The following is a 12322-nucleotide window of genomic DNA, read 5'->3' on the forward strand; positions in this document are numbered from 1 at the left end:
CTAAAAAATGTAGGCACACAGGGGTCTTAGAAACATTACAAATATATTCTTCTAAGAATATGGCCCTCAGAACTTAGCTAAATTTTGCCAGTATGGTAATAATAGTGAGAAATTAAAAGTGGAAATGTAAATATGAGTAAATTTCAAATAATTTTAATATTGCATAATTATACTTTTACTATAAAAGCAGGACTAGCAAGCAGAGGCCATATCTTGAAAATAAGATTGGCGCAAATATTTGCACCATAAATGAATTTTTCCAAGAGATTCCACAACATAATCCTCAGAGTATATCTAACCACTACTACATTCAACCCTTCCTATCTGCGGATTCCACATCTACAGATTCTTCCAGTCACAGATGGAAAATACAGTATTGGAGAGATGCAGAATCTGCAAATACAGAAGGTCGACTGTGGGACTTGAGCACACACGGATTTTACTATTCATCTGGGTTCCTGGAACCAAGCCACCCAGGATCCAGTGGGACAACTGTAGTTGGAATCCTTCTAATTGCTAGGGCAAAGGAGTGAAAACATTAGTCATCACCAAGTTCTCACAGTGCATTTCCTTGGATCATTAGCTAGAAAACTCCATGTAAGTTTATTTAGCTACCAGGCTGTTTTTAAATTCTTCTGTTTATACCACACATTTGTGCTTAAATACATTTTGTCATATTACTAATTTTTTAGAGTAAGATTTATATTAATTCAACAAATGTATAAAAACATAAGGGAATGACTGCAGAACACTATAATCTTCATGAAATGATTGTACAGAAGATACCTTGCTGGTCTTTTTAGAAATCTCTCTTTGGGGTAATAGCATAGTCATTCCTTAATAAACATAGGGAGATTGTTTTCAGGACTCCTCTTGGATACCAAAATCCTCAGACACTCAAGTCCCTTATATGAATTGGCAGAGCATTTATATATAACCTATGCATATCCTCCTGTACACTTTAAATAAGCTCTAGATTACTTAAAATACCTAATACAACGCCTACACATCACTTCATTCAGGTGGACTCAAGGTAGTACTTGGCACATAGCAAATTTTTGTTTCTCAGAACTTTAGAGTTTTTTTCCTGAATATTTTTGATCTGAGATTGGTTGGGTTGCATCCAGGGATGTGGAACCCACAGATTCGAAAAGCCATTTGTGTGTGTGTGTATACACATACAGTATATGTATGCTGTGTTCTGGTCAGGGAAAGAGAAGGTCATGAAGAAGTGACTCAAGTTTACTGAGTGAAGAAACACACAAATTTTATTTATAAAATGAATGACCATGTTTGCAATAACTCCCAAAATATCCACCATAAGATGGCCATAATATTCTGATGATGAAGGAGCACACATGTACAGAATTTATTGGATTACTGCAATTCTCAAAATGCACAAAACCTGACATGGTGTGATATAGTATATAATCAGTCACAGGGGGAAAAAGAACGTTAAGTCCTTAAAAAGGCTTAGGACGATATAAACACTAAATCTTTTTGTTTTTCTACCTTCCTTTGGACAGTGTTATATTTCATTTTCTTCTTTGTAAAATATTTCCAAATTCATTTGCTGAGGATTTAAAATAATAGCTTAAAACAACTAACAGTTGTTTTTTCCATACGCATATCATGCATGTTCTACTGGTTCAAGGATAAAATTAAAACAAGATCTTCTCTGTAAAGCAAATATATTTATTATGCACTTTCATATACATAGGGATTTTTTGAGTAATATCATACAAGGAATAAAATAAAATTTTACAATGTGAAATTCAATGTACATTTTAGGCTATTTACATACCCCAAACCAAGGGAAAAATAAAAAGAAGGCATTTGTTTGCAACTATATTTGCTAAGTGTAAATGGAGGACATTAAGCAAAACAAATATTTGCATAGCCAAAACAATACTGAGAAAAGAATTTACTTCTGTTTTTTAAGTATCAAACTATTTTTGGTGAGAATTCCAATGAGGGTGGGGTAAAGACAAAGAACAAAAAATATTGGCTGTACTTTGCAGTACACACTGATTTCAGGTCATTTTTTCTTCCAAAACCTTTCTTAGAAACATTCAGGTTTTTATTTCATCACTGTATTTTTCTCATTTTCCTTATTATGAACTCATGATATTTAGGGAATAGACACAGACAGAATGCTATAAAAATGTTATAAGCACATGGCATCATAGTTGTGAAGTGGCAAGAGCTGATATATAAAATTTAAAGATTTTAGTTTCAAAAATATCTATTAAGGAGTTTTATATTTAGAGGACAATTTTTATTTTTAATGGAGCAGAAGCCATTTTCATTTATAATATTAAATCCCCCACAGAAACAAATAAGCAAAGCAGGGCATCTCCAGCACCCATCCTATCACCCTTATCCTAACTCAAAGTCATGTATGTTCTATTCCAAAACATAATTTATATAAAAACATCCCGAGGAATACTTACATTTGAATATCATATTTTTCCAATAGGTGCTCTTCCTACCAACTGTTTCAAGTGTATATAGTATGGATATGAAAACATTTAGCTCTTTGAAAAACATAAATCCCTTATGCAATGTCGTATCTTTGCCCTTTGGCCACAAGGTGCAATTTTGTAAAAATAATAAAATTAAATAAATACAATTTCAATAATTCAAAGTTAATAGAAAAACTGGCAGCTTTCAGGGTTCTCTTTCTAAAGAAAAATACATGTAATAGAAATTAGAGCTTCATCCTCTACAGTAATGTAAATGTACTGTATTTGAGATATGAGTAAAGTTGGTTCTAATAATAGTATGTGTTCATATTTATTAATAGACTCATTAACACTTTTAAGGCTACTTTGCAAGAGTCCTATTAAGTGTATTTAATAAATGTCCCATAGGGACAAGAATTCAATACTTGAAACATTCACATTTGAGTTATTAATATTGCCATGTCACCTTAATATCAATTGAACTTATCAACTTATCTTGTAGTCCTCACTATGACTTATAGATGACAGACAAATGAGTTTTGCTGACTTTAAAAAATAAAAGCAAGAAAGCCTTACAGTAAGATTCATGTGAAACAATTTATCATAATTATACATTTCTATTTCCACAAACAATGTATCACATGTGTCCTTCATATATGAAGATGACATTACTGACCTTTGTTACTAGGATATATTCTAAAGATTTTGTTCTAGAAGTAGCAATGGTTTTGTGCTGAATCTCCAAATTCTCTTTCCTCATTCCTCCTTATCAACAGTACATGAAAAGAACAGAATTTCTGGGTTCTAAAAGATTAGCAGGCCCATTCTAAGATCAAATCCAGAATCTTGGCTTTTAAACTGTTGTGACAACTTTTCCAGACATACAAATGACCCATCTAAGCTATAGCTCCATTGATTTAAGAGTAAGGAGATTAAGGCTGTGGGTCACATGCTCATTTGAACCTATTTAACCTTCCTTGTCATGAATTTATCTTAACCCTGGCATCCAGCCCTCCTGCATGCAATTGTACAAAGAATAAAACAGGAAAGAGTATGAGGATAGGAAAGTGCAAATCCATGACTATTATTTTAAGTAACAATAAAAAGTACACATGTGCTATGATTGACAGGTGAGTTGTGTCATCTGTGAAGGACAGCACATTTTATATTCATCAAGAATATTCATCCAACCAAACCATTAAAATTAATCCAATTGATTTTGAGTGGGGCTATTTTGGTCATGCAGCAATTTACAAAACAGAAACAGCTGAGAGAGAAGCCAGCAAAATGAATTTATTTAGCCAGGAGGAAGAGGTCAGTTTAGTCAATGAATTGTTCAGGGATCAAAAATCTACCCTCAGATAGACAGGTGCATTTCTCTCTGCACACACATGTGACTGAGGCACGGCTTTATCCCTGAGAATTTTCATGCCTCAGGAATGATAGTCTGTCTTCTTAGAGGTGGAATGACAAAGTGAATGGAAGGTGAAATTGTATCCCAGTGGATGAAATAGGACTTTGTTCTGCCTACAGACTGGTTTGTTGTTTGCTCTGACACGTTTAGCCAGAGATGAGAAGAATTCTACTGGGAAAAATCCAGATTTAAACTACTTAAAGCAGCTCCCTAAACTACTAAAAAATATATTTTTTAATCTGCCAAGAAATCAGTTTTTATTTCAATGTGATATTTATATAGAAACTGATTTTTATACAATGCTGAAGGTGGAGTGAACATAAAACAGTTGCAAGATTTGTTTTATTGAACAACATTTTTAAAGATACAAGAAACAGGCCATACACTACAATGCAGTGTGACTGAAACAGTATGTTTAAGTTTCTTTTGCCACAAAAAGAAAAAAAATAAATACAAGGAACACTGCCTTTTCATATATATTTGACCATGGCACATGCACATTTTATCAAATCTTAAAATACTCAATTTTTCTTTTCAGCTTTTATCAGGGAACTGCAGTATGTATCTGCATTTTTGAAAAGTGCTTATTCCTGTGTAGTGAATACAAAGCACAAAAAATGAAATTTTTTAAGCACAGAGGGTTACATTGAGAAGGCAGCCTTACTATTTAGGCACATTACAGTAATTAAGGTAACTGTACTGCAGATATCACATTCTTCTTNTTTTTTTTTTTTCAGCAAATCAACAGGCATGTATCCATCCAGTAGCTGAAGAACCACTCCAGTCACAATGTCTTCTGTTTCACAGAACAGGAAACTAATGCAAAAGTTAAAAAACAAATAATTAATTTCTACATTATATTATATAGCTACATATCATTTATAAACTTTACATAATACATTTATCTCTATATATCTATATGTTTACCACAAAAAGCACAAAGTAACTTATAAGCCACTTCTAAAATTCCACAAAATGTTTACCTTAATTCTAGTGTTTCATTTTTAATATGTATTTATACTTTACAACAGATATCATGAGAGCTGACAGCTTATATCATCAGAACTAATTATTTTAAAAATGAAACACATTTGGGGAATAAATCAACTACTTTGTTCAAATTATTTTTGAATGATATTTGACTGGTCACCCCAAGATTCACATTGAAAAGTGTTTATTATTAGAAAATATAGGGAATTAATCTATAATGTTTCACCTATTATATTCCTAAAATATATTTAAAAAGACAGAAGTAGCAAAAAAGGAAAGAGTATAATTTTGTTAGAGGAAGAAAAGTCATTAAATGAAGTGGCATAAATATAGTTGCAGTGTAAGCTAGGGATGATCCCTAAGACAATCTTCAGATTCATCTCCAATATAAGAAATGTGCTTCTAAAAAAGTATATAAAATATAAAACTTACATACCTACTTTTCTACTAACATTCTCTATATTATGAATGAAGCATCTTTGTCATGGGGAGGAGAAAAAAATGTTTTTATTTAATAAATATGACTATTTTATCTAGGTATAAAGTGCCCTGAATACCAATATTGCAAAAAATCCATTTACCATTTTTCACATCTATGCCTTATGTGTGAAAACATTACTTGGAAGATTCTCAAGAGATCTGTCATCATAAAAATTATCTACTACTGATTAAATTTTTGACTCTTTCTGGATGAAAAGGAATGAAATTAATATTTACTATCAACTAAGCTCTAATGACATTATTGTGTTCAAACCAAAAAAAACATAAGTATTACAGAAACAGCTCCTCCCTCTGCCACCATCAAAGATCTTTTAAGAGGAGGAAATAACAGAATAGGAAAGAATTCTTAATCTGGGATCCATACGTACTGTAGTATATTCATTCATTAGTTTGTTCACTTATTCAACAGATTTTTACTGGGAAACTAACATAGGTCCAAGCACTATTTCAAGTACATTAAATACAGTAATGAACAAAACAGATAAAAATTTCTACCTTCCTACCTTCACAAATACTGTATTTTAAGGTCAGAAGAGAAAAATAAGCATAATAAATAAAACATCTAAAGTATTTTAAATAATAAGTCCTTTGGATAACATAATGCAGGAAAGGGGAAAAGGAGTGCCAGAGGCAGGAGAATTCTGATGTTAAGGGGTGATGAGGAAGGTCTGGCCCAGATGACATTTGAGTAGATTAACTGAGGGAATCAGTCTTGTGACCAGGGAAAAGAGCATTCCAAGTAGACGGAACTATACTTTTGTTTTTCACTCTTTATGTTGACAAAATATTACCTTTTATAATGGTGTTTCTTTTTTGTAGTTGAAGCTTGGGTCAGAACCTTCAATCTGAAGCTTTAGAGCTTGTTTAAGGCTTAATTCCGTCTCTGAGGAAGGGTATCCCTCCAACACTTCCTGATGCCCTCTATCTTGCATTGTTCGTGGGACTGAAACCCTACCAAGAAAAACCTGGTTGCTCTGAAGATGATAATTTGGATTTGTCATTATTCCGTTTCTCTTCTTCTGTTCTCCACTTTGTTGGTGAATAAGAAACTGCTGTTGAGATCGACCAATTTCCTGCTGAGCTGAAGGTATCATCATTTTGCATTGAGATTCTGCTGGCATTTGTTTAGGTGGTGCAGTAGTCCCGGATTTGGCTACATGTACTCTTTTATCAAACTGAGTCATTTCATATTCTAAAACCTTTGGCTGTGACGAATTACTTTGCTTTGCTTTTTTCCCAGCTGATCCAGACTTGGCAGAATTTTCTGATTTCCCCCCTTTATTGGCCTTAGTTGACTTCAAACTGGGCTTTACTTGACTCCACTCAAACTCACTACTCGGTGAATTATGACTCTGTCCTAAGGACTGTGTTGTGGAAGATGGGGAAACAATTGACTGTCGGCTTCTACTGCGTGGCAATGAATGTTGCTGAATTTGTTCTGTAAATGACAAGTTATGAAAACTATCAATTGGCACTGTTTGAGCTGTTGCTGTGGAAGAAGTAGTTCTCAAAGATGAATTTTTTGAGCTTTTCAGGGAATTATTTGACAGTGATGACTTCTGCCGGTCAACTGTAGAATCTGGAGATTCTGAAGGAGAACTAAATGCATGAGCTGGCCCATTAGGTAAACCACGTAATGAAGGCTGCATATCCCCTCCACCAGTACTACCAGAGCTATTTGATTTAATTGTTAATGACTGCATTTTTGAAGACACTGACTGTAGAGGTTTCTGCTCCATCGTGTGAACAGGAGATGGGGAACAGCCATTCAAACTAGATGCACCGTATTTTTCTAATAATTTAATTATTTGAGAATGTCCATTTTTGGCTGCAACACGCATAGCAGTGCGTCCAAATTGATCAGCATGGTTTGGATCAGCACCATGCTCTAATAAGACCTGCACAACATCAATGTGCCCTTCCTGGGCTGCAATACAGAGTGCAGTTGCACCTTGGTTACATGTATGGTCAACTATAGCACCATGCTCAATCAGAAGCTGAACCACTTTTACATGGCCCTGCCAGGCTGCAGATTGCAAAGCAGAGCGCTTTTCGTTGTCTGCAGCATTGACATCAGCATGGTAGGCTATCAGAACCTGCACCATTTCCATATGGCCTTGCCAACAGGAGACATGAAGTGCTGTCCTTCCTTCAGCATCGCTTGCTTCTACATTGGCGCCATTTTCTAAAAAATATTCAGCCATTGTAAGTTGATTTTCTAAGGCCAAGATATAAAGTGTGGGCCTACCATCAGCATCTTTGCAGTTAACATCAGCACCATGGCTAAAAAGCAATTCAACAATGTCCCGGTGCCCTTCTAATGCTGCAACCCTCAGTGCATTTCTTCCATCATAACCTCTTTGATCAATGTTGGATTTGTTTTCCAATAATATTTGAACACAATCATAATGACCCTCTTGTGACGCTAATATGAAAGGGATTCGTCCATCATTGTCAATCTCATTTGTTCTAGCACCTTGTTCAATAAGTGCTTCACATATTAATCTGTGCCCTTCAAAAGCTGCCATGTGCAAAGGTGTCCATCCAGCATCATCTCTGTGATTTTCATCTAACCCTCTATCCAGTAGAGTACGTACCACTTCAACATTTCCTTGTGCTGAAGCTATACTGAGGACTGTCCTACCTTCACTATCAATACTATCCACAGCTGCACCCCAAAACAAAAGTGTATTTACAACTGATGCATGACCCATAGAAGCTGCTGCTAAGAGGGGTGTACGACCATTGTTATCTGTGTGATCTACATCTGCTCCCCCTTCTAGAAGCAAGTCAACCACATCAACATGTCCTTCATAGGCAGCTACCAGCAGTGGAGTCATGCCATCTTTATCACAATGATCTACTTCAGCACCTCGATCGATTAAGAGGCTAACAACTGATGCATGTCCTTTACTTGCAGGCACACAAAGTGCAGCTACAGAGAGTGCAGTCCTGCCATCAACGTCCTCATGATTTACTTCTGCTCCATGGTCCAGTAGGTGTTCCACAATCTCCCTATGTCCCATGTATGCTGCTGCTATCAAAGCAGTTCTACCTTCATTATCAGCTTTGTTCACTTCAGCACCATGTTGTAGCAAATTCAGTACAATATCCTCATGTCCTCCCCATGCTGCTGCTCTCAACGCTGTTCGGCTATCAGCATCTGCACAATCCACTTTTACACCAGCATAAAGTAGTGCGGAAACTACCTCAGTATGGCCACCCCAAGCAGCAGATCTTAATGCTGTCCAACCATCTTGATCAGTATGATTAATATTTGCTCCACACCCAATCAAACAATTAACCACCTTGGTATGTCCTTGTCTAGCTGCTAGAGTGAGTGGTGTATGTCCATGAGCATCTTCTATCTCTAAATCTGCTCCCCTAGAGACAAGTAAATTGACTACATCAAGACTGCCACTATATGCGGCATTAGCCAATAATGTTCTCCCATTTGAATCACATTGATTTACTGAAGCTCCATTATCTAACAATGTCCGAATGGAATCCTCTCTTTCTAAGGCTTGTCGAACTATGCATGATGTGCGATCATCTTCACTGTTGACATGAGCCCCAGCTTTAACCAGCAGCTGTAGCACTTCTTGTTCCTTGGGTATTAAAGTAGAAAGGGAATCTCTGACAGGTGTACCATTCCATATCATCCACAGAGCTAACTCCGCTGTCTCTAATTGTAAGTTTGAGTTAATTAAGTGCAATGCAAATTCTTGTGCTTCCAATGGTGTTAAATTCTTGGCTTGACAGGTATAACTCATAGCCAACATTCTGTGTCCTTCTGCTGCATTACATAAATACTTCTGAGTACAGTGTTTCACATCCAGAAGCCACTCTGCAAAACTGTAATGAAACAATATTTTTGTATTTCCTAGTCCATCAACAAGAAGTTTGGAGAGGACATCTAACTTGCGTTGAAAATCTTCCAAAGTTAATGACATGTTTTTGGTCCACACGGCATGATATAATTCCGTTACGGTCAAAGGTCGGCACGCTGCAAGAATCACATTCAAAATGGGCTGAACCTTTGCAAATTGTTTTCTTACAAAAAGTCTTTGGCATAGCCAGAGATATAAACCATTTAGAGTTCCTGGGATGTCACGAATCTCTCTTAACATAATAAAATTTTCTACAACTCCATCTAGAACCCGTTCTAGGTAAAGAAAGCATCCACTGCTTTTAATGTGCAGTTGATTTAACATCTCTGCAGTTTCTTTTGTGAGGTGTTGCCGCAAAGCTTCCTCTTGATCTAAACGATGAAGAATGTACTGTTGAACATCCTTAACAATATATGCTTTCCGAAGGTCATCTAAACTTATTTTTCGAAAACCTAAAGAAGAAATAAAAAAGTAGATGTCATCAGTTGAAAAGGATTATAGAAGTTACCACATCTTCAAGGAGAATGTAGAGAATGTCTTCAACATATAAACTAATCAATCAATCAATTAATAAATTAATACTAATAAGCAGATCAGTACCTATTAGCATGTGAATCCGTTTTCTTTTCTTTCCATAAAAACACACTGATGGCAGAAAAATTTCATTTTCCTACCCACAAATCCAACTACTTATTCCTTTAGTAGCTTGGTGCCTCTCACAACTCCATGGTAATAGATACTAATTAAGAAGCAGTCTTTCATAACCATAAAAGCACCCAGTTAACATTATCTGAACTCCCAAGTGATTAGGGGAAAAGCTGCAGGAGATATAACAAGTTTCTTTTTACAGGATATTTTTCATATAAATAATTTATATATTTCCATCTATACACTTGAATGTATAACGAGCCTTAATTATGTGACTGAATATTTACATCTAATTAGAAATATCCAGTCATTAGCTTTAAACCATATTACACATTTTATCAAATTAAAATGGCTAAATCTCAGATCATCAATAAATAGCTTGAACCAATTAAGATCCAACTTCTTGACCAAATTATGGTCAAAAAACTTCAGCACTCTAAAATAAATAATAAAATTTAAACCAACCTAAAAATATACTAGCTACAGCTATTTTAAACTCATTTTAATTTCTTCAAAGGAAGCCATAATTTCATTGACTGAAGGGAGATGACATCATGATGTACAGATATGAATTTATTAGACAACTGTGTATTCATCTTACAGAACAAAAACTTCTGAGTGAACGAACTTACCAATGCTCTAACATGAGCAGATTTGCACTTTGAAGGGATATTCTAACATCCAAAGAAGAACTGGAGCAAGTCAAGACTAAAGGCAAAACCTTTTTTAAAGAGGGTGTGATAAACTCTAGATCAAAATCACTCTGAGCCTGAACAACAGCCATGGTGGTGGCAGCAGCTGCAGCAGCAGCAGCAAAAATAACGCGATGGACTTGGGAAATTTTAATAAGAGCTAGATTGTATGGTATTTGGTGAATGTGGAGAATTAAAGAGAGAAGGAGGAGTCGAAGCTGACGTTAACTTGTGGCTCTGCCAACAGGACTGAAAAAGAGACCACTGAAGGACAAATAATAGGTTTCCAGAAAAAGCTGATGAATTTGATTTTGTAATACTAAACTTTAAGAATGTAGATGAAATGGACAGTTACTGAAAAATAAGAAACAACCTACCAAGAATGAAATATGAATAACAAAGTTGCCCTAATATAGCCCTTTTTATATAGATTTATATATCCCTAAATCTATATAAAAATAGAATCTACTTTTACATATATATGTATACACACAGAAAATTATTACTCAACAGAAATAATTTCAAAAGATAAATTTCAATTATGAAAAAAGTTACTCCTCACCTAAGTAGGGTTTAAAACATACCTAGAAATTTACAGCAATCTACCTTTACCAGTATGTGAGATGATTTGCCTCCAAATCTTTGTGTGTCCATTTGCTTTTGGCTTTATCAACTCACTTAAAATTTTAAGTTAGATAAGGGAAATACCTAGTACATTGTTAATAAAATAAATTACTTAAGAAATAATATTATCTTACATTATACAGGGTTTTAAGGTTTCCGAAGTGATGTAATACTTTAATGTAATACTTTATATTACATTATTTGATTGATTTACATGACACATTATGAATAAATCTCTAAAATTTAAACCTAATTAACTAAGATGTCATGATTGAACTTGAGATTATTAAGACAAACTCCACAGTAATAGTTATGGTTCTTCAGAAAGGAATAAAATACAACATTTATTGAGAGTCAACTATTTCTAATACAGCACTTTAAATACTCATTATATATAACTTTGTCATCTGTTAAGCCCGTGATATAAAAATTTCTATATAAAAACTGAGGAACCTAAATCTTAGAAGGCTTAAATAAATTGCTCACAGTGACACAGCTAGAAAGTGATAAATCAGAATTTTGATTGCTTGACTTTGAAGTTTGCTCTTTTCATTGAGATGGGAACAAGAATAGAAAGCTGTGAAAGAAAACTGAAGTGTTTGATAGGGGAATGAAGAGGAGGTAGTAGGGACATAGAATTGATTCTATAAGAAAGTATACAATTTTAAAAAGAAAATTTACAAAGTGTTTCTGATTTAGAAAATAAAACTCCCACAATCTAAATACTTAATAATATGGAATTTAGATTCAAGAAATTATGTTCATCACCAATAATAGTTACCTGTTCATTAAAACAGAACTAAGAATATCTATTAATCAACAACTTCAGTATCTTGAGTTAAGGTACTGAAAATACTACTTTTTAAAATTATAACTTCTGACTAATACACATGTAATCCTCTTATTATGAACACACACCATATTCTGCTATCAAAGCACTTTTAAACATTATAAGATAGGGCTGAAAAATAAAACTTCTAGGGGAATAAAAATATGACTTACTGAAATAATGGACCACCTCCCTATTGCTTTTCTATTCTTACTTTTCTAAATAGAAGTACTTTTCTATTATTTTATATTCTTTTTTTTTTTTTTTTT

The 12322-nt window shown here is 34.4% G+C and overlaps 1 protein-coding gene across 1 annotated transcript in view; it reads right to left on the reverse strand.

Moving 5' to 3' along the window:
* Positions 1 to 1250: 1250 nt before the first annotated feature.
* ANKRD50 (ankyrin repeat domain 50) overlaps positions 1251 to 12322 on the reverse strand; it is a 49559-nt gene continuing 38487 nt past the window's right edge. The window contains exons 4-5 of the mRNA XM_017542745.2: positions 6162 to 9712; positions 1251 to 4695 (exon numbers count right to left, since the gene is read on the reverse strand). Coding sequence (XP_017398234.1) covers positions 6165 to 9712 — 3548 coding nt within the window. The 3' untranslated portion in view covers positions 1251 to 4695; positions 6162 to 6164. The remainder of the gene's footprint in view (positions 4696 to 6161; positions 9713 to 12322) is intronic.

Source organism: Cebus imitator, unplaced genomic scaffold (assembly GCF_001604975.1).
Source record: "Cebus imitator isolate Cc_AM_T3 unplaced genomic scaffold, Cebus_imitator-1.0 Scaffold146, whole genome shotgun sequence".
Taxonomy (NCBI): Eukaryota; Metazoa; Chordata; class Mammalia; order Primates; family Cebidae; genus Cebus; species Cebus imitator.